Source organism: Vidua macroura, chromosome Z, assembly GCF_024509145.1.
Source record: "Vidua macroura isolate BioBank_ID:100142 chromosome Z, ASM2450914v1, whole genome shotgun sequence".
In the NCBI taxonomy this organism is placed as follows: domain Eukaryota; kingdom Metazoa; phylum Chordata; class Aves; order Passeriformes; family Viduidae; genus Vidua; species Vidua macroura.
The window spans coordinates 16,298,181-16,318,433 of record NC_071611.1 but is presented as its reverse complement, the minus strand read 5'-3'; the positions used below and the strand labels follow the sequence as shown (position 1 = coordinate 16,318,433).

At 39.5% G+C, this 20,253-nt stretch overlaps 1 protein-coding gene across 4 annotated transcripts in view; it reads right to left on the bottom strand.

Moving 5' to 3' along the window:
* The window catches only part of MLLT3 (MLLT3 super elongation complex subunit), a 119,817-nt gene extending 100,345 nt beyond the window's left edge, over positions 1-19,472 (bottom strand). For 2 of the 4 annotated variants that reach the window (XM_054003839.1, XM_054003840.1), the window contains exons 1-2: positions 19,265-19,471; positions 18,586-18,766 (exon numbers count right to left, since the gene is read on the bottom strand). In XM_054003839.1, the coding sequence (XP_053859814.1) occupies positions 18,586-18,766; positions 19,265-19,276 (193 nt within the window). In that variant the 5' untranslated portion in view covers positions 19,277-19,471. Of the gene's footprint in view, positions 1-18,585; positions 18,767-19,264 lie in introns of all 4 variants that reach the window. The other 2 variants (XM_054003842.1, XM_054003838.1) reach the window with 2 other exon arrangements.
* Positions 19,473-20,253: the final 781 nt, after the last annotated feature.

The window sequence follows — 20,253 nt, the reverse complement described above, 5'->3', positions numbered from 1 at the left end:
TGCTAATACAGAACTGCCTCTGCAGTCATGTAAGTCAGAGGATACTCAATTACTTAATGATTTGTGGGTAAGACTACATTGCTTAACACTGAACTAGGCAAAATACTCACCCTAAAGCCCCTGGTGAGTCTGTGCTCACCACTTGTCCCACACACTTCCCCCAAAATTTGATTCTGGACAAATGCCCACAGTACATCTTCCCTTTGCAGAATGAAGAAGATAGAGAGAGCCCAAGCACTTACTATACATGCTTTCATAAAAAACACCCACCACTTCTCTCATCTTACCTAAGGCAATTCTACAAGCCAGGAAATGCCTGCAAAAAGCATTTAAAATTTGAAAAGTGTAAGACAAACTTGAGCTAATAACTGTGGACTATCCATGTTTTGGATAACAAGACCCTCTTTACCTTTTTTTTTTTGTTTGCACTCCCACTGATTTCAAGGCCCTGCCTTCTCAACTCAACCCGTTCAAAAGCTTTGTAAGAGCATTCAGTTGCACTGACATTCTATGTATTAACTTCTGAAAAATCCAAGCCATTTGTTTCCAACTACATGTTATGCTGGAAAGGAATAATTACAATTCCATTAGAGAAAGTCAGAAACAGTTTAAAGATTTTGAATAAAATGCCTTATGAGCAGGTAGATTTTAAGGGCTTGTATGACAAAAGCTTGAAACGTCAAATTACATTGCTGCAACCTGAAAGGCATAGCATGCAGCACAACACCATTGACTTCAATTGGTCCCTTAATAAAACCAGGTGAAATAGACCTTTTGAAAAAATTGTCAGAAAATTTTTGCATCTGGCCCCTTTCACCTTGTTTAAATGAAACATATTTATTAACCCTACCTTGATAACACCAGAAATCTCCATTGCTAAAATCTATCCCGATGTCACAGCCTGTCTTTTGAACATTGCTGGCCTGGAAACAAGCAAAAGAAGAAGACAGCAGACTATTCTACCTCTCCAGATACTCAATGAAGACAAGAGTTGTCCTTATTGGACAGAAAACAGTCTTGGTACTTGTGCCTACTCTTAGCAGTGCAAGTCAAGGACTGTCTTTTGTTGTTAGTGAGGCAACAAAATCTGTCATCTAAAAGATCACAACAACTAACGAAGGCCACAACTTCTGTTTTTTTTTAAATTGTTTTACATGAGCATAAAATCATGCATGCTGAAGTCAGCAGAAACATGGGAGAGGACTCTAGACAGATGTACTAACCAGTTGCTGCTCTACAATTTGGCAAGAGTATTTCATTTTTGCCAAGCAACTGGCACAAGTCTTTAGGATTGCATTAAGAAACAGTGTTTGGAGCATTATAGTCCAACCATGTCCTACCATTGTCAGGAAGGCAAAAAACACTCCATGATGCTAACAATGCTGTTCCTTGGCTAGATGCTGTGGAATGGTGCTTTAGAAGTCTGACATGGTGTACCAAGTGCCAGAAGTACCACTGGAAGTGCCACACCTTTAAGCCCAGCCCATTCAGAATCAAAAATTTATTTTACTTTCTTGGATCCAGAAGATAATCTTCTGCTGTAGAAGAAAAATCTCATATCCACAGAGAACCACTCAACTTCAAATTTCTACCAAACTCAGGCTGATAGCATTAATCAGGAAGTAATGAGTTATAAAGAAAAATACTCACTAAGAGAAATAAAAATTTGCACTGTTTTTATGAAGTTACGACTGTTGCCAATTTATGAATTTCTTTGGGAACACAAACAGGTGGTTCAGCTTCAGTATGGATCAGCACATCTATAGAGTGTTAAAGCCGTGGCTTTGGTATACAACTGTCAAAACCACAAGAAGTAGTCTGAGTCAGTGCTGACCTCTTTTGTTTATCCTTAGAGAAAGGTAACACTTTGCGACCAGTTAAATCTTTCATAGACATACCAAATCAATAATGCTGTCACATTTTAGTTACATGTCCACCTTAAACCACACTGTTATAAAAGCCTACTGAGTTATGAGCCTGTAATAGTGAGAATTCTGAGCACTGGGCAGGCAGAGCTCAGCTCCCACATCATTGATAGGCTGCAGCTTACTCTTCATCACTAGTATACCATTCAGCTGACAAACACTGCTATCACTGTGCCAGTGTCCCAAGTAGAGGCCCTTAAAAGAGCACACTGAACTAAGCGGCATATCTTTAAGTATCTCTACGATAACCTTCATCTCTGGCATCAGATCTGGAGACAACAGAAAAAATGCCTGCTCATTTTGGTCAAAAGACATTATGAGGTCATTTCCCTCTTCCCCTGCAAATATCAAACACAAAAAGTAGTCTGACTAATTTATTTGGGGATTTAAGATTACCAGTTGAGAAACCAATTAGACAATTTAAATGCTCTCACACAGAAGCAAACCAACATAAACAAGAGTAAAAAATTCAAGGATGTACACAGAATGTAAAAAATATAAACATGAGTTGCATGTATACCACAAATACCTGAAGTTGTAAGACCAGCTTTGGCATGACCACACTAGAAGTTTTTAAACCCCTTGCTTAGTTGGGCAGTAAAATCTCCTGGAGTACAACATGACTTTCATACTGGTATCCCTGCAGGCATTCAAATTAAGAGGGAAATCACTGCTCTTCAGAAATGTAGAACCTCTAAAAATACTAAAACAGCTCCCTTTTCTGGTCTTCCTTATCTTAATCCTCTGAGTAAACAGAGTATCACGGGTCACTTCAAGAAAAACAAAAAAAAAAAAGGTTTTCACTGGAAAAACTAAAAAAAGCTTTTTAAAATATTACATTTTTGTCTTTTTAAGTGAAAATAAAAGCTTTCTATTATCCTTCTCTTATTACAGATCTGAGTGGCTCCAAGTTGGCAGATAACCATTTGTCAGCTACAGTGGAAACTTTTGCCTAAGCCTTGCAATTTCCTTTGGTTCTTAAAAATTAATTCTGCAGTCTCTTGTAATGTCCAAAAATGTTGCAAAGTCTGCAGGTCTTAGAAGTAAGTGGAATTCAGTAAAAGTACAGTTCTACAGTAAGTTAAAGCTTCTTGTACAGAAGTGTCGGATCCAAGACCACAATACTTCAGCAGCAACATCAAAGCAATACTTAGGCATTCAAGGAACTGAAGGATGTCTTTTGTTTTAACACAGTAAATCATCTTATGTGACAAGCTTTCATTGAAGAAGATGAGCGATCCATTTTGACAGCAGGCTGCACCCACATATGCACTGTACTGTTTGCTGTATGCATGAATTCAATTGTATTCACAAGAGCTCTGAGAATAAAATCAGCTGTCTAAAAACCAGGACAGCAGTCCTTGAGAAAGAGGAAGATGAGAACACAGTATTTAAGTGGCATGTTGAGCAACTCCAAAACAGCTTATTTGCATCCTTAACTAAGGCACAATAAGGTTAGTCATAATGCAGTTCAGCTTGGTAGATGAGCTCACAGGCTGCCAATCACTTTCTGCAGCTAAAGATCTTATTTTATAGATGTTTAAAAGAGATCATGTTCAGGTTTTTTTGCCATAAACTTTACACAGGAAATAATGACATAGCAGCAAGTAAAAGAAGTGGTATAAACAAGACCTCTCATAAGGACCCATTACCTTTTAAAGTCTCTCAGGCACTCAGCGTTCACAGAAAGAATAGATACACTTGAGATTCTTACCCAAGAACTACAATACATACACAAGTGCAGGACACGCATATCAGCAAATGGAAAATAAACTCCTCTAGGTGCCTCAACTAGTGCACAGAGACCAAGATAATCAGAAGTGCCACATGATTGTTAGTTTACAAGCTGAGAATGGGGACAGTATGGAATGAAAAACTCACAAAGACACTTCACCTACCACAGACTGCATATAGTTCCTTTGCACAACAATCATCAAGGGAAAACTGCAACCAAATGAGACCACACAAGCATACAAAGAATAGAAGATTCACAGCAAATGCACCTCCTCCTCCTGTGGGTTAGCTCATAGGTCAGAGATGCCCACAAATCACAACTACATCAACTTTTAACTTAATTCTGTTTCACTGCAACACAAGTTAGATCTCAAACTTATTTAATACTAGGAACTTGTTGAAAGTGAAATCATAGCCATGATGTTAGAGCAGATGGCTGGAGAGTCCCCCTTCACATACCAGTTGAGTTACGTGTGCCACAATTTGAAAGCTAATTGAGATACATCCTGCTACTGCTCCACAACTGAATGACTTTCTAACAATTTAGAATGTAAATTACATGAGAAACAACTTAAGCTACACAATGCTTAAACTATCAACTGCACTGTCAAGTTGCACCCAAGTTACCTGAAGTGATAAATCCTCTAACAACATAGTTTGAATGGCAATTCAATTCAGGCTAAATATTAAGTTGTGCAATTTCTCACACCTCATTGCATAGAAGTATTTGCACCAAGTATTTGTCTTCCTTCTTGGATCAACTGTATGGTTTCCATTTCTGGCAAAGCTTTTCAAAAAAGCAAATGGAATACATATTCAATGCAATACAAAGTTCACAGAATCCAAATCCTTACCAGCTATTTTTAAACAATCCCATCCCAGTAAGGACATTGTTACCTCGCTGAGAAGCCCAAGAATTAAACCTTGAGTGCTGCTTTATAAGAGGGGCAATACTTGGCAGACCGAATTACCAGCAAGACAACATTCAAATACCATAAATTAAGAAATAGCTATGCTTAAAAGCAAGATTTAGTAGTTACTGAAAAAGACCCACAGTCTATACGACAATCACACCCAGAAATCTTCAAGTGCTTCTTCCGTCTTTAACAGATCGAAGCTGGAAACCAACTAAGGGTATAAACAGAGAGGCTAAAAGCCATTCAGAACAAACAGCTTTAAATCAAGATATCTAGAAGGAACAAATTTAAGACAAATCCCTCAGCTTATTAAAATGTCCAGATATCACAAGACAAAGGCAAAATAAAGAAATCTGTCTTTTTAGTGACTGAGTGACAGGAGTGCCACTGGTAGGAAGATGAATGGCATTAATTCTTGAGATACAAATCTCTTTCAAAGATTTTCAGAGTAAGAACTAACAGGAATACTGGGATTTGATAGGGCAGGCCAGTACTACAAGTGCCAAACCTTGCTCATGTATCAAGTTAAGTCCAATAGCAAACACAAGTTTCATTGCTTCTTCAACAATATTAGTGTTCCAAAAGAAATCAGCAGCTTTCTAGAACCAGAACGAGATCAGAGAAAGAAATCAGGTGTGCTTAATCTACTAAAAACAGCTTGGATATCTGCAGGCCTACACAGACCAGCAAAAGGATGAGTACTGGTACAGAATTGTTAGTGTCTGCCATGCGCAGCAAGCTGTACTGGGTCATTGATTTTTCTGGGTCTCAAATTTTCGTTTTTAAGTTGGATCATTTTTTCATTTCATGGTCTGCTGCATTTACAGAGTATAGACTGTCCCCAATTAAATGCTCAAAAGTGCTCGCAACACTATTGCCTCGATGCCCCTGCATCCTTGTCAAGTACTGGAATTTTCACCTGCTACCAACTAGTTTTGTTACTTTACAAGTGACCTGCAGTTCCACATCTCTTCAGACATGCATAGAGACACTGCAACAGTTCCCCAAATCACGGGATTAGGTTCTCCTAATGCCAAACCACATCTCTTTAAGTGCTACATTTTTCTAAGAAATTATCTTCCAGCACTTGGTCTTACCACAAGCCACTGAATGGTAACCCAGAGAACACTTCTTCATTACATCACTCCCCTGCACTGGGCTCTGGGATAACCTCACATACATATTCACATGTTTCGTGTACCCAGTACAGCCAAGGAGGCATCCAGTGCTTCCTAACCCCTGGTTTTCAAGTAAGAGTACCAACACTTCCAAGAGAGCTTCCCCAAGCCACCAAGAACGTATCAAACTACAGTTTCTGCTTGGCACACTTAACTTTTCAGTCACAACCATTTGTGACTGAAAGTAATTTGGAGCAAGACTTCCAGAAGACAGTAAGGGCATCAAAAAGAATGAAAAGAACAAAAGAAAAATGACTAATCCAAATTTTACAGAAGCGAGGTCACTTGGACTACTTACTCATACTGCTGCATAAGTTTGCATGAATTCTCCTTCTGACTTACTAGTAAATAAGTTCATATTAATATGCACATTTTGGATAGCATGATCTAAATGTACTAAATTAAAAAAAAAAGTGCAATTTCACAGTGCAAGTACAGTATTAAATATCCTCAAAGTAGACAAGGTCCTTTTTAAGTTTTCTTTAATAGAAGCTTTCTAAACCCTGTTTCCTTTTTGTTCCTTTGAGAAAATGGAGAAGCAGTTAGCATTTACAGCTTAGTTCCTGCTTCCAAAATACTCCTTTAACTTTTTTTATTATTTTTATGGTGGATATAAATCGCACCAAATTGTTAAATCACAGCCATTTTCTATGCTACCTATACAAGTAGGACTGATTTCTGGCAAGCCATAAAACAATTACGGCTGAGTTCCTGCAGCCCTTTGATATTCCAGCTTGCCTGTAGGGCTTGAAAGCCATCTTAGGGCAGCACTAAAAATCTAATTTCCAGAAGGCACAGAAGGAAAACACAGCATATCAATTCCCACATGCTTAAACATGAACACACCAAAACCTTAGCATTGGGATGATTATATTTGAAAGTGACTTAGAACAAACGCAGGTAAGATACAGCAACAGTTTAAATCAACACTGCTCCAAAGAAGGCAAAGATACAGACATCTTGAGAAAGAGGGCATAAGGCACACTATACCTGATTCCTCAGCACTTTCTGTAAGTTGGGAAGCACATTTTCCTGCTTGAGCATTCAGCCCTCACCCCTTCTTGTGTGGAAGCAAAGAAAGGGGTGACAAATAATCATAATGTGTAAAGGGAAATGTAGAAACTACCTAAGTCTGCAAAGGAAGCAAAGGTACTTTAAGGTACTGATACTGCCAGTAACAATTTGCAAATACATAGATTCAGCAATGACAAGAACCTGAGAATTTATATAGGTGTATTTTGCATTTGCATTATTACTATTATATTTAATATGGAAAGGTCTCCCCTTCATTTCAGCTGGGGAAGCCAGTTGTTTCTGTACCAACATGGTTTCTGGTTACAATGAAAAATCTGAGAAAGGCTAGGAGAAAACACTATAATCCCTTCAAATAACTCCAGCAACATTTTTGCCTCTTAACATTGAATTTCAAAGAGATTCAACTGAACAAATTGAAGATTGATTACTATTTTTCTTTACATTAGAGAAACTTTCATATTGGCCAAAGAAGATATTATTTGAGTAATATAATTCACATTGATGTAGATGCACAAAAAATACAAAACATCTTTAAACTCCCTGCTATTTAAGTGTCTGCTGTTTTTTGGTTGAAGGCTAAAATTTTTTTGCCAGTAATTCCTACTGTGCACAGGCACACAGTATGAATGCAAATACACAGAATCAATATTAAATCAGAATTATGGACTCTTTATTCTAAGGCTGTATAAATGAGTACATGCGTAATTTGTATAAATGAGGCACCACATTCTAGAGGTGCTGCATAAAATTAGCGACACCCAAAGCCATCAAATCACAAAAAAAAAAACAAACCCACAAAAAAAAAAAAAAAAAAAAAAAAAAAAAAAAAAAAACACAAAAAAACCCACAAAAAAATAAACCAACAGACAATGACAATTTCATTCTAAATCCATCCTCTTAAAAGTAAGTAACAACCTGGTGATCTCTAACAAATAGTTTGGTCAATAAAGTGAATACCAAAAGAGGGAGAGTAACCTTGAATATTTGGCCTTTCCTGATTGGTGCCCACCTCCCATTCTTTTGTGGCACTTTTGAAAAAACATGCTTCTCATGATCATTTAGAATTTCCCCTAATTTTTATGAAGTCCACCCTTCTTAACTTTGGCAACTAAAATGGCAAAAACCCTTTCAATCCCATACCTGGCTGTTGCTAGAGGCATCTTCCACATAATATATCCCTAATCTGCAGTTAAGTCATTGGGCCCACAATGGGCCCCCAAGTGGTTTTGTGAAAGTGACTACAGAAGTGGGTTAGACACCAGCTATGTAGTATTAATGTACAGTACAACAGGCTGCATAAAATGCATAAAAATGAATGAAAGAAAACTCTCTCCAGAGAACAGGAAGAAGAAGCCTTATCTTCAATGCCTTATCTTGCATGCCAGTCTTAATCACCATTATTTTCCTTTGGTGTTTTTCATGCAAAGATACAAAGGTCAGTTTTCTGTATTTCAGAATAAAACTGTTCAGTAAAAGGATATTCCGGAAATTTTCTGAGTTTAGATTAAGTAATTGAAGTTTCAAGGCAAGCAAACTGATCTAATCACTGTATTAGGTTCCAAAATCACAAAGTCTATGGAATTACAATATATGTAAACACATTTACAGATTGTGTGCAAGGTGTATACTTAATACATATATATCAAATGCTTTTTAAACTGATTTTATAAAACAGAGCTTAATTTAGGTTTTAATCAAGAAAATATTGTTGTCTAGATCTGAGGACAGACTACAAAGAAAGGAACTTAAACCAAAATATAAAATTTTTCATTGACTAGAATACACATATTGACAACTTACTAGATTTAAACTACTCCTAAACAAATAAATAAAATAAAATTAAAAAAAAAAAGCCCAACCCACAATTTAAATATTCCATATTGAAATACAATAGCTACTTTTGATTGTATGCCTAAAATGTCAATCTTCAAATAGTTTATTAGTATTTCAACTAATGTAAATTTCAGTTCAGGCATTAAGACAAAAATGTAAGGAAATATCCCTGCAGTCCAAGATCAGTAATCTAATACAACAGAACTTTTGTTTCAACACCTGCAAGGTCTGCCGCGATTGTTTGATTTTCCCTCTATTATACCACAAATTCAAGGAAGTAACCTAATGTACATCTGCTTCATAGAAACAAATTTGTTTCTATTTAGTTTCCAGGCAATACCCACTAAAAGTGCAGTGCTAGGATGGGGCAGCAATGCCTGCAGAAGGAAACAAGTATTTTACTGATGCTGGCTGCCTTATTTGATTTAGGTTCAAGGGCTGGTCTTGGTGCATTTGCACACAACTGCCAAAGGCACTTAAAAGCTTGGCTGGAGTTGCTTCATAGTAATTTATACACAAATACTGTACAGCACTTTTAAGTCAGCTGTAATATCTTTTATTAAAAGAATTACCTAGGAAAGAATTTATACAGAGAATGATAAAAGCCAGTATCCTTACAAGAAAGGATAGTAGGTAATTACAGACACTGGTTGAAGGGTTATTACCACCCCCTACTCACACGGAGAGGAGTTTAAGACCACAGGATAGGGAACACATTTATGTGTTCTGGTTGCCTGTTACTCAAGCAAAAGAGTCTTACATTCAGACCAATCTCAAAAAAAAAAAAAAAATTACAGCCTGAGAAGTCTTCTTGAAACATCTCTACTCTTCAAATAGTAAGGATAATGCAACTCTATGGCTATATTGCCATTTCTATTAACCTAACAGCAATGAATAATGAATAGACTACAGGATATGGGTAGAATACTTTTTACTGAAAAGAAAAAAAAAAAAGCAGCAATATTCTGCAGAAATAGGCTAAAACACAGCACAACTGAAAGGGGCCAAAAACCCCTCACCAAATTTAAGTTGGGACCTTTTGTTTTAGAATATTTACTAGGTACAAATGGAATCATTTACAATACTCACAGAAGCCACACACTTAAAAACACTTCAGACACATTACTGACACCCAGGCAAGGAATTAACAATTTGAGTGCCAAAAAGATTTAGTCTTAACAGTGCAGAATTTAATCACAGACAGGAGTAGACCTTTGCAGCTCTAAGAGACATAACCCTAATAGTAGCAACAACAAAATAGAGAAGGAACCTTCAATATTACAGAGACATTTACAAGAAATGTATCTCCTGATTTCTGTACAGCAAACAAAGATTACTTTGGCAACCTCTAAAGGAAAGACTAGACAAAGCAATACATTTACAAAACACACCTTTTGGAGTTTTTTTCAATCCCACAAAAATATATATACTTTTTAAGTATGTTTCTTATCATTATCTCTTTATTCCTTGCTATTCCTCATGCCAATGCCCAGCTCATTGTTATTTAGATATCTGAAATTTACTTGTTGAGAACATCTTTGTATAATTAGCTGACCTTGTCCAAAACTAGTTCAACTGCACTTCCATCCTCTTGTCAGATACTAAATTTGGGGAACAATCTACATAAGTACTTTCCATATGCAGTCTTCAAACACAACAAAACCATTCCACAGTCTTCCTCCCCATTTCTTAAAAACTCCAGTGTTGATCCTATGCAGAGTTATCCACTGGCAGTAGATATCCACCTTTGTCTCCTTGTCAACCTGTCCAGTCGGTCACTCCCTGGCTACACAGGAGCCAGGCCCTGGAATGCAGTCCCTGCTGGGCCAGTGCTCAGCACAACAAGCCCTGTGAGACAGATGGAGCAAGTGAGCACACACTGTGCACAACACACTCTCTGTAGTACCTCCACTTACTAAGCACTCCTCCAGTGAAAGGCAGCAACTGGAAAATGGGGTGCAAAGGCATTGGATCTGGCCAAAAATAACTAATCTTACTATTCTGCTTACTAGTGTTCATTTCTTTCCCCTAGCAAAAGCTTACACCACAAAGACAAAACACCACCTCAAAATATTACAAGGGTGCACGACTCTTTTAAATGTGAAAGCTTTTCAACTTTTTATGTTTAACAATATTTAAAGAAACACTTTGTTAGAGCTATTTCAAAGCAATACTCATGAAGACCTTTCCACAGAAACAAGTCAAAGACTGTACAATTTCAATATACTTTACTCTTTCACATAGTTTTGTTTTCCTTTGTAGGCATACTAAGTCATTTTAGGACACCAAGAGTATCCAGAATTACAGTGTGCTGTAAGAAGGCTGGGCAAGAAGAAAAAAAACAAACATCTGGCATCATCCTAACTACAAATACCTGCCCTGGAATATTAAGCCAGATCTGTGCATCTCCACATTCAGAGAGCACACAAGATTTCAGGTTTAATCCACTCTCTCCTTTTCATTAAAACATGGCGCCAGTGCTGTGATGACACGAACTCCCATTGTGTAAATTATTTCTACCAAGTTCTTCAACAAAATACTTACTTGGAATTTACATTATGCAAAATGTGCATATTTTTTATTATAGAGCCTGGTACAGGATAACAAGAGGAATTAAAACTCCACTTACCCATTTAATACCAATCAATCAAAATTCATTACAAGAAAGGCTGCGTCAAGAAACTGCAAATATTTTTGGACCTGCCATTTTTCCACGCAGATGATGGAAAAAAACATGATTGCTATCTACATCAAGTAGCTCTGTTTACACTGAATCTCCACACTTTTCCTTCTTGGATAACTTGCCCTTTAAAGCTTGCATACGAAAGGTAAAATATTGTCTTCCTCTAAGTATACAAGTATAAGAAAGTATACTAAGTATATATAGCCCTCAATTTCCCCTATAAGCCTACACCTTGTCTGTCAACCCCTATTTCAAGATGTATGTTATGTTCACATTACTTCTATCTAGAAAAAGCAGAACAATTAGTGTCCCACTGAACTAGGTGGAATTCTTCTGTACAAGCTTTAGAAAAGTAGTTGCAAATAGTAAATTTAGATTTACTGCCAACCACAATATATCATAGGCATCATCAGCAAAATCAATCCACTTCAACTGCTCATTCAGTTCTACTCGTTTTGCTTTGTAACATGTAATAATTCACTTTGTTATCATAAACATTTGAAAATAGAAACTCCTATGCCAGTATTTACCTTTGTGACCAAATGCTCTATGAAAAATACATACATCCTACTGTGTATAGTAATGTGGTTTTTTACATAGAATTATGGACAAGTAACTGCAGTCATTCAATTGCAATTTGTAAGCATCAGCTGCTCAGAATATCTGAATTGCATTTTAAAAAAAATTACATTTGATCTATCTTTTAGATGACATTATAGCTGTCAAGACTCTGTTACCACAGCGTGCACAAAGTTTAAAATCAAACTCATACAGACCCACTGAGCTCATCCAGGAAGCTCAAAGAAACAAATCTGTACTCTAGAAAGCCAGAGTCAGTGCAGGAGTTTGGCACAGGATTAACAGTGTGATACAGCCCATACCTGGCAAGCAAGGGAGAGAATTAAGCCAAAGATACTGATAAGAGCTCCAATGACATGCATAGATTTATTTTTAAAATCAATTCCCACACATATATTTAAGTAAGCATACAAATATTTCATACAGCAGTCTGTTCTTCCAGCCCTTTATATACTAAAAGGCATATCAAAAAAGCAAAAATCATACAAAAAGCAAACAACATCTTGAATTACAAGCTAAGTGTTTTATGACAAGATGAGAAATCATTATTTTCATGCAAACGTACATAACTGTTAGAATTTGACTCTTCCTTTGTCTTTATATATGTCTATCAATCACTGCCAGGACAGGAAGAAAAAGGAAGGTTGCCTACAAACTAAATTCTGTTGGTTTAAAATTGCAGATGTTCATCACAAGAATCTCACAAAAATTCATGTAGTCAAGCTTCAGCAGCCTATAGATTTAATTCTGGATTAAACATGTATAAATTAACTGTGTTTTCCCCAGTTATTGCAAGGATCATCAACAAGCTTTACATTCGGGTTGCCACCTGAATGTATCAAGTTGTCTTTTTAACAGATTCTACTAGAACAAAGGACAGATTAATCCCCTTCAACATTTCTCCCCAAAACCTGAATGAAAAACCCCAAAATCAAACCAAACACACAAAAACCAAGTCCTAACCATACTGCACAACATTGTTAAAAGAATAGCCTTCGTACCACCAAAAAAAATCGTAACAAATTTATGTCCAACATTTTACAACTTACTAAATCTTAGCAGACAATATGTCTGCAGTTCATATTGCCTAACCTGTAACTGTAAATAATAAAGTTTAAACATTTGACACATTTATTTTTCTACATATAAAAACTGTACAGATGTAAATAGAGTCATAACAATAATTATTGAACACCACACCTGTTTTCATTTTCTTAAATAAATTTAACTAACTCCAGTTTTAATACTGAGGCTTCTCCCTCATCTTACTAAAAAAAGTGATAGATATGATCTTACACATCTGTTTTTCTCTACTTCAAGCAAGCAGTATTCTACAGCTATCCAAAAATCTCTTGTACAACAGCCCTGACACTACACTTCCTGCCATCTAAAACCTAGAAGAGCTACAATCAATAAATATTAATATTGTAGCTTTAGTAAGAAGCAACTAGAGTTTCTTAAGATTAAAAAAACTGTTTCAGCAAGTAAACACTATACAAATTAACTTAATGTGAAATAACCAAGATTCATCTTTTACAGCTTAAGAGAGTCAGAATTGATCGGTAGTTTCAGGCAGAAATCAACATTTACCCTTGCAGAAACATGCTTACAGGGAGAAGAAATGTAGGTAGGAGTAGTATCCCTCCCATTAAATTAAAATAAGCACATATTGAACACATAATTCGCACAACTAAACCAGCTAAAAAATTGTGCAAATAGACTAGAAAAGTTTTTGACACTGGAAGATGCAGCAGCCTTATTATTTCCCAGTTTTTTCCACACTATTTACATCTAAATAAAGCCTAAATATTGGCTTTGAATGTGATTATTTTTTGAGTCATACCAATGAGATGAAATTATTTATTAGAAACTGGGTTTTCTGTGCACATAGTATCTTAAAATCAAAGCCACCAATTATTTACTGATGTCACTCATGTAACTATAACATGTGATAGCTTTCCTATACTGAAACACTTTGCAATATCTTTTAAGTCTGCAAAATGTCCTTTTGAATTGCTATTGGCTGAATTAGAAAGTGCACCTAAAACCACACATGCATTCTCAAAGCCATTCACCTTCATACTCAGTAGTAGTAAAATTAAGTCTGAAGAGTTTCATGTTAAACAAATGAAATTCTTCACTACATATCAGTCATTCCGTGTGACCATTTTGCAGCTAAGAGCCATAACTGGCCTAAAAGATGCAGTATCAAACCTGTATCCGTTAGATTGACGAAAAAGAAATCCCTGTGTGCCTATCATACTTAGATGGTTAGGCTCAGGCAAATTTAAGAGGGGAAAAAAGCAAAGAAAACTGACCTAAAACTGATCTAAGTTCTTACAAATGTAGCTAAATATTCTAATAAAATACACATCATAAAACTGGTTGCCTGCTTAGTAATCTTGATGGTCTGCCTTCACTAGCTGGTCTGAAAGGAAAACTTCAATCATCTGGGAAGAATCTGCTTATAGGTCCCTATGCTCACATTGCTCAGTTCACTAAAATTAATAGAGTTAAGACTCTCATTGACTTTAAATGGAGCACTAAAAGTTTTTTGGGTTTTTGTTTTGTTTTTTTTTTTTTTTTTTTTGCAGTTAAAAATCATGAAAAGGAAAAATAATTTAATAAGAATAGGAAAAGGCATCTTTTACAGTAACTAAATATATTTCAAACTGTTATGATTCACTAAAATCTCATCCTACACTAACAGATTACCTTAATGAAAACAACCAATGCTGGAAATGTGAACTTTCTAGAATACAACTGCAGCAAGTCCTTCCTGTAGAATACCAAGCAGCTTTACTTCCACCACTTTGCTATATCATTGTAAAATTTATTGAGCTAAGAGATGCACTAAGCAGCATTGCTCTCAGCTCCACAGAGAAAAGCAACATCTCCCATTTTTAAAGTTACATTGCAGTAACCAAACCAACATTTTCACATTGACTAAGCTATTAGCACAGAAATACTGCCCACCCTTTTTTTTTTTATTTGAAAAAATTTAGTTTGTCAAAAAATACCACTGATTAGCAGAAATTTAACCATTCAGAACACACTAGTTCCAATGCCATTTTTGAGGTGTGCTTACAAGTCATCAAAATATAAAATATATGTTTCCTTATCCAACTGAAATACTGTAAGAGAAAGAGCAAGCCAGGCAACTGTTGAAGAGCATAAGCATTTGCCGGGCAAGGAGATAAAAATATTTCTACATTGCCTAGCATCCATGCAATTAACGAGACAGATTACAATGCAAGAACAACAGCTCCTCTTTCAGAGGTAATATAGCAGTGGATCAAAACTAACCACAATCTGATGACACACCTTGTTTCACAGACATACTTTAAAATACTTCACTTCTACACACAAGCCAATGTTCTTCACATGAATGATGAAATATAAGCAGCACATACTTTGAAATAAAGGCAGAATCTTAAAAATTCTCCGTATCTTCTCTCAACCAATTTACATCAGCAGAAAAGATTTGTAAATAGCAGCATTTGTGATTACATGACGATCCTAGCGAGCTTTTGTCTTGCAAATACTATCTGAAATTGAGTCTGGGTATGACTCTACTCTCTTTAACTAGCAGTCCTGTTGCCACCCCCCCGTGAAACTACTTATGGAAATCAGCAGAGCAGGCCATTGAATGGGATGAAGTAAAAAGGACAAATCACTGCACACTCCTGTATGCTCCACCATGCAAGGATAAACTTAGGCACTCAGTTATCATAAGGCAAACAGAAAGCAATAAAACCATTGTCTCAAGCTCAGGATTTTAAGGTGCAACAGACTGAAAGATGAAGAGTACTATTTTATCAGGTCACTCAAGCTTATCTACACTTTGTCCCCTGTCAGTCACCATCACCCCTCCATCCTGCCAACACACACAAACCAACCTGCTCTGCACTCCAGTGACTGAACACCACCCCAGTAATGTTGCCACCTTAAAACTAATGCAACTTTGGGATACAGGACCCTGCTTGCTCTGTAGCAACTATTAGCAGAACAAACACTTGGACACACCTTTGCAAACTCACTGCCAACATCTAGCATTTCCAAAATTTCTAGCATAAACAGATAAGCAAAGCTATAGTTGTAGCTGCCAAACTGACAGTTTATCCAGCTATTCTCATAAATTTGCAAAGCAAATGACCTGGCAATAATTTATCTCCCCTGCCTCCCCTGGTAGCTGGAATTACTGTGTCCCTAGTAAAAAGTGATCTAGTAACAGAAATACTTTATGAGTTAATAACACCTACCTTAGCATGTTGGTTCATTATTTTCAAATTGAGCTTTACAGATAGACCTAATGAACTAAAATTCTTCCTAACATGCATACATCTCAGAGCAGACACTCTTATCATGAATGCAGAGATAAAAAGAACACTTATCAGACAACTAGGCATTATTATGACTAGCCAGTATACTAGTACTTGCTTTTGATTAATCTTATACACCTAATTTCAGCATGCTAAACCCATGGCTCAGGAAAAGTTTGTGAAATTACCGGGTATCTCAAAATGGTAAATTATCCTACACTAAAATAATCAAGTATATAACTGCAGACAAAGTGAAAACAGATCGTTTGACTAACACTTCAAACACGCATATCGTTCCTATTAAATATGCAACACCAAAACCAAACTAGTAGCACTGATTTACAGAGACCAAAAAAAAAAAACCACCTTCGAATACTTCTGTCAAAAATTTTAACAGTACTTCTAAAGTAGAAAGACAAACTACTCCCACTTACAAGGCACACATTCCCACCATCCTTTTGAACACTTTACAATAGCGGAAAACATTCTAGGTAATTCATACATGGATCACTCCCCAGGTGTAATTTCATGGACCTGAAATTTCTTCAGTATCAGTAGTTTCAGGAGGCTAAACAAAGCCCAGAAGTGAATGGAGTGCCTGCCATCCAGGTTATAATCTGCTGAATGAGAGTGGCTGCAGAGTTCTCCTACAATCCAAGGCAGGTACAAGCACTGTACAAGTCCCCTCCCAGGCTAATACAAGAGGGCATCCTTCCCAGCAGTTGCCACATCATGAAAATGATGCATACAAACAAAACCCCAAAATAAACACTTTAAAACCATTACTTAAATGACTGTATACCTGAAGTCAGCAGCTGGAGACACAAAGCAAGTAGCAAATGATGTATCCCTCACTTGCAAAAGTCCTGAACTATATTCTTATTAGCAAGCTCCACATCACATCTAGCAACCAAATTTGGGAAGCAGATTCATGTTTTCAGCATGTAAATAAATATAGTAGAGATAATAAAAGCAGAGAGGACCACCAACAACCTCTATGCAGACCGGGCTTCAAGTATTAACCACTGATTTAATGATACATCATCTAATTCATTAAATATGAATAATACTATCTCAGCTATTTAGGCTTCTTAGATCTGTTCTCAGGAGTTTTTCTGCCAAACTATTTAGACTGACTTAAAGTCATGTTTTTTGCATAAGAAAGAGAGGAAAGCAAGAGGAAGACTCACAAGACAAGCTGGGCAATTTAATTCAACAATAATACTGCAGTATTTCATACAATTCACAGAAAACTGTTTGCATAGTACTGCACAGATTTAAATAGATCCAAAAACTACACTGGAAAATAAAAGGGAATTAATAGTCTGTACTTCAGAGGATAAACTCTGAAGCTGAAATAATGTAATTCTTACACTCTGATGCTTAAAAGAAGGAAAGTATTTTAGAGAAAACAAAGTCACTGATATAAAAAAGTCACAGCTTGGTATTTTCCAACGGTGAAATATTAAATCAAACTATATGTTTTTATCCTACCACAAAGCAAAGCTTTTTTATCTCAACACTCAAAATTTTTCTCTCTTTTGCTCCATGAACATTCAATTTATCCCCCACTAGCTCCAAGCAGACACAATTTATGATGATTTTGTTCTAAGGAACTGGAGAAGTACTAGATGCCAATAAAGATTACAAATCAAATGAAAAATAATGCCTAAGCATTGTGTCTGTATAGATAAATAAACCTGCTCACTTCTTTTATTTGTACTGTTACCTCAACCAATCCCACTACAATAGTCAAGACAAGCAAACGTTCCGGAGACAGACCTGAAAACAAAAGGGTTCTTACATGTCTCCCAGCCAGACTTGTATGGGTATAAATGCACCACGTATGCACCACAAATGCAGCTTTTGAGACTTTTTTATGTACTCACAAAAATATGAAACCCAGGAGATGAACAAGCAGGGTGTTGAAGGAATCCAAACACAAGTACCAAAATTGGAACAGTAACACATGTACAGGCATCCCTATTTCCAGTTATACAGGACATCGGGAGAAAACAACACCAGCCAGAAGGAAGTAACACGTGGGCAAAAATCGCCAGTGAGGACCTACGGAGGAGCTAACTCAGTCCCACCAACCACCGAGAGACCAGAAGGAGTCGGGACCCAGACCCACGGCCGGACCAAGCTTTGCGACCACAGGCAACCGGGAGCTGACGTCCCCGCGGCGGCAAGTGCATGAAGGGGCAGAGTGAAGCCCCTCCTGACCCCGGACAGCCCTACAAGCGGCGGGAGAGAGCCCCGGCAGCCCACCACCGCACTGGCGACCGCTTTTGTTCTCCACCGAGACCGGCACAGACCCACCGCCTGCGCCCGCTCCGGGCCGCCTCCAAGCGCTCATCCCAGGGGAGACCCCACTACCTCTTTTCGGCCTGGGGAAGCTCTCGTGCAGGTGAAAAATGACTTTCTCCACGAAGTGCTGAATGTTGCTGTGCTCAGGCCCTCGGACAAACACCATCCAGTCGTGGGTGAAGCCCTCCACGGTAGGTTTCTTCCTGACCTGGGCTCGGTGCCCCAGCTCCAGCTTCACCTGGACGGCACACTGCGGGGGAAGAGCAGGGGAGCGGCCGGTGAGCGCCCCAACAAACGGAGACGGGGTTGGCGGCCGGGGGGAACCGGACCCATCGCGGGCAGTACGGGGACACACGGACACAGCCGTACCATAAACACGGCAGAAAGGATTTGGTGGGGGAAGAGTTGCCAAAGCCAGCAAGGCACCGCTGCAACAACAGAAAAACGGCCCCACAGGCGAGGGCGTAGGACAGCTCTCGGTGTCACCGGGAGAGCGCGGGGAGGTGATCCGGGGCCCGCTGACAGGGACGCTCCGTCCTGCCCTCGGCGCCTCCGCGCTCGCTGCCCGCGCTGCGGCGGCAGGACCAGGCTCTCCCCAAGTGCGTGCGCGCGCCGCGCCGCCGCCGGGAGCAGCGAGAGGCAGGGAAAACCGCACGCGAAGAGAAATTCCCGGTCACGCCAGCCCCTTCCCGGCGGCACCGGGCAGCGCGGGGCGGAGGGCTGGAGGAGACCCGCGCTACTCACTCACCGAGCCGGCCATGCCTGGGGCGCCGGTTTCGCCGGGGCGCTCGCTGCCGTCCCCCACCCCCACCGCGCAGCCCTAATTCATGAGGACGTGGAGGAGATGGCGGGCGCGCAGAGAAGCGGCGAGCGGGAGGCAGGCATCCTCTGTTTTGCTGCTCCAGCCGGCTGCGGCGGCTGCCGGCTCTGGCTCGCGGCTCCGGCTCCCCGCGCTCGCGCTCCCGCTCCGGCTCCGGCTCCCCGCGCTCCCGCTCCCCGCGCGCAGCAGCCCCAGCGCTCGCCCCAACCCCGCCGGCCAGCGCAGCGCCCGCCGCGCATGCGCACCGCTCTCCTGCCTGACACAGACTGAGGGACACAGTAGTAAGTGCCAGGGGCGGCACCGGCCCCGCGCGACAGCCAATGGTGCGCAAGCTCCTCCGCGCGGCCCCGCCCCGCCCCGCCCGCCCTTAAAGTAACAGGTTGCGGCCCGGGCGGTGCTCGGGGCGGCGGCGCCCGGCTCGGCTCGGCTCGGCTCGGCTCGGCTCGGCTCGGCTCGGCTCGGCTCGGCTCGGCCCGGCCCGACCCGACCCGACTCGACCCGACCCGACCCGACCCGCTGCTGGCCGCGGCTCGCGGGGCCGGGCCCTGGCGACGGCTCCGCCACAGCCGCTGCTCGCACCCCACACCAATAAACCTCTCCGAAAAGCCCCCGATGAACAAACAAAGAGAGGGGGAAAGCAAGGGAATGCCCGACTTGCACAGGGACGGCAGGTGATGATGGGCACGCAGCAGGCAGGAAATAACAAATGCGATTCTTTAACGCGTTTGTTGCACCAGCTGCTATTTCTACCTGTAACGGGCTGAGAGACTCCTGAAACATGGTTACTGCCTCAAACAGTTCCGTATCTCGTCCGTAAACGGGAGATAACGTGGGAGATTCCTGCCACGGGAACATGCCACTGTGGAGATTAAGTGATTTACTGTGATTGTCTAAATCACGGTGCTGATGTTTGTGAG